We start from the raw sequence: 2,277 nt of genomic DNA on the forward strand, positions 1-2,277 counted from the left end.
TGCACTTGAATGGTTTTCATCTATGCTTGCAGGTTCAATTTCACGCTTTTAGGAGCTAGCTAAGCAATTCAAAGATTAGTTCACTGCATCTTCCATCTATCTACATGATTCTGACTATCTGAACATTATCAAGCAAGGGCAGCACAAAAGTTTAAGGGAGTATGTCACCCATTTTACCAAAGTAGCGATGAGCATCCCAAACCATCACCCTAAGGTACATCGGCATGCTATAAAAAGTGGACATTGTCCCGAAAAGTTTCAAGAAGCCATCATAGTGGCCAAACCCAAAACCTTGGCCAAGTTTTGAAAGAAAACCAAGGGTCAAATGGAAGTTGAAGAGCTGTACCAAGCTAAAAAATCCGAGAAGAATCAAAACAATAAGGATGACAATAAAGTTCGGGACAACAAAAAACCTTTCCGGTTGACACCGCGTTACAAATCTTATACCCATTTCAACACTAAAAGGGAGGAGATCATCAAAGAAATACTAAATTTAAAGCTAATCAAACCTCCTCGAAAGGCTGCAACCTACCAAGATACGAATAATATGGACAAGACAAAGTACTATGCTTTTCATAAAAAACACCGGCACACTACTGATGAGTGTGTTGTAGCCAAAGATTTGCTCGAGCGCTTAGCTCAGCAAAGACATCTGGACAAATACATCGGTGACCAATCTTCTCAGGATAAGGACATAGCATATACAGCTCAGCCCAATCAACCCCGAGGTGTGATTAATTGCATATTTGGGGGCTTTGCTGGAGGTGGAGCATCAAGCTCCACTTGTAAATTCACTTACCGAGCTATGATCGCTGTAGAAAGCACCATCAACAGTCATCAAACTTTGCCCATCTTCCCTGAAATGACGTTCCAACGGTCCGATTTCAATTCAACTGAACTTAATTCAGACGATCCAATTGTCATCTCTATTCAATTGGGAGACCTAATAGTTCGGAAAGTTTTGCTGGACCCAGGAACCAGTGCCAATGTTCTATTTCACTCCACATTTAAGAAAATAAAGTTGAGTGATTGATGAGCGGATATTTTATACGCTTTTTGGCATAGTTTTCATATAGTTTTTAATATATTTCATTTAGTTTTTATTAAGTTTTTACAGGTTTTAGTGTTAAATTCATATTTTTGGATTCCACTTTGAGTTTGTGCATTTTTGTACCATTTCAAGTATTTTCTGGCTGAAATTGAGGAGTTGGAGCAAAAGTCTGATTCAAAGACAGAGAAAGCACTGCAAATGCTGTCCAAATCAAACCTCCTTGCACTTGGAAGAAATTTTCTGGGGCTGCAGAAGTTCAAAGGGAGCGTTCTCAATGGCTATAGAAAGCTGACATTAAGAGCTTTCTAGCAATGTAAAATAGTATATACTTTGCTTCGGATTAAAAGGCCCAAATTTGGCGTCCAACGCCAGCTTCCTGTCCCCTTTCTGGCGTCCAGCACCCAAAGAGCAGAGCCCAGCGTCCAAACGCCCAGAGAGGACCCCCTAGCCAGTGTTAAACACCCAAAAGACCTCATAGCACGTGGATCTCATCAAAGCTCAGCCCAAACACTCACCAAGTGGGACCCAAAAGTGAATTTTAGCATTAAAAATACAGTTTTACCCTTACTAGTCATTAGTTAGTATTTAAGGGATTTTATTTATGTTATTCGAACACTTTTTACACATCTCATTTAGCATACACATTTTTACCATTGTATTTTACATCAGTATGAGTTTCTAAACCTCCTACGTTGAGGGGAGGAGCCCTATTGAGCACTATGAATTAATAAAAGTATTACTATTTCTTCTTCGATCCGTGTGTAATTAATTCTAAGAACTTCAATGTGATGGATAGGATGATCAATGACAATCAGCTCTATTCATCACATTACAACAAACGTGCCTGACAAACACCCACGTCTATTTCGGTTCGTGTGAATACTTCAGCAGAAAACACGCACCGCCAGCTTCAATCATACATCTTTCAGACGGCTAATCCACGACTTTGTTTGGGACTTCTCGAGACACTAGTTCAGCTGATTTCAAGGATATTAGGGTCTCTGTAGTAGAGGCTAGAACCATATGATGCAGCATTCTCTGACCCGGAAGATCTGACCTTGTTTGTGGCGTTCTGACTAGGATCATTAAGGAGAATGGACTGTACGCGCTCCACCCTCAAGCGGAGATGGATCCACACTAACCCTGGGGTTCAGATCCGGAGGAGTATTGACGACCTCTCAATAAAGTCACCAATCAATTACAGCCTGCCATTAAAGAGATCACTG

At 40.6% G+C, this 2,277-nt stretch overlaps 1 protein-coding gene across 1 annotated transcript; it reads left to right on the forward strand.

The window, feature by feature from the left end:
* Positions 1-325: 325 nt before the first annotated feature.
* Positions 326-1,033, forward strand: LOC112717889 (uncharacterized). The gene has a single exon (XM_025769814.1). It carries the CDS (start codon positions 326-328, stop codon positions 1,031-1,033), a length of 708 nt encoding a protein of 235 aa, XP_025625599.1.
* The last annotated feature ends 1,244 nt before the right edge of the window (positions 1,034-2,277 follow it).

This window comes from Arachis hypogaea, chromosome 10 (assembly GCF_003086295.3).
Source record: "Arachis hypogaea cultivar Tifrunner chromosome 10, arahy.Tifrunner.gnm2.J5K5, whole genome shotgun sequence".
Taxonomy (NCBI): domain Eukaryota; kingdom Viridiplantae; phylum Streptophyta; class Magnoliopsida; order Fabales; family Fabaceae; genus Arachis; species Arachis hypogaea.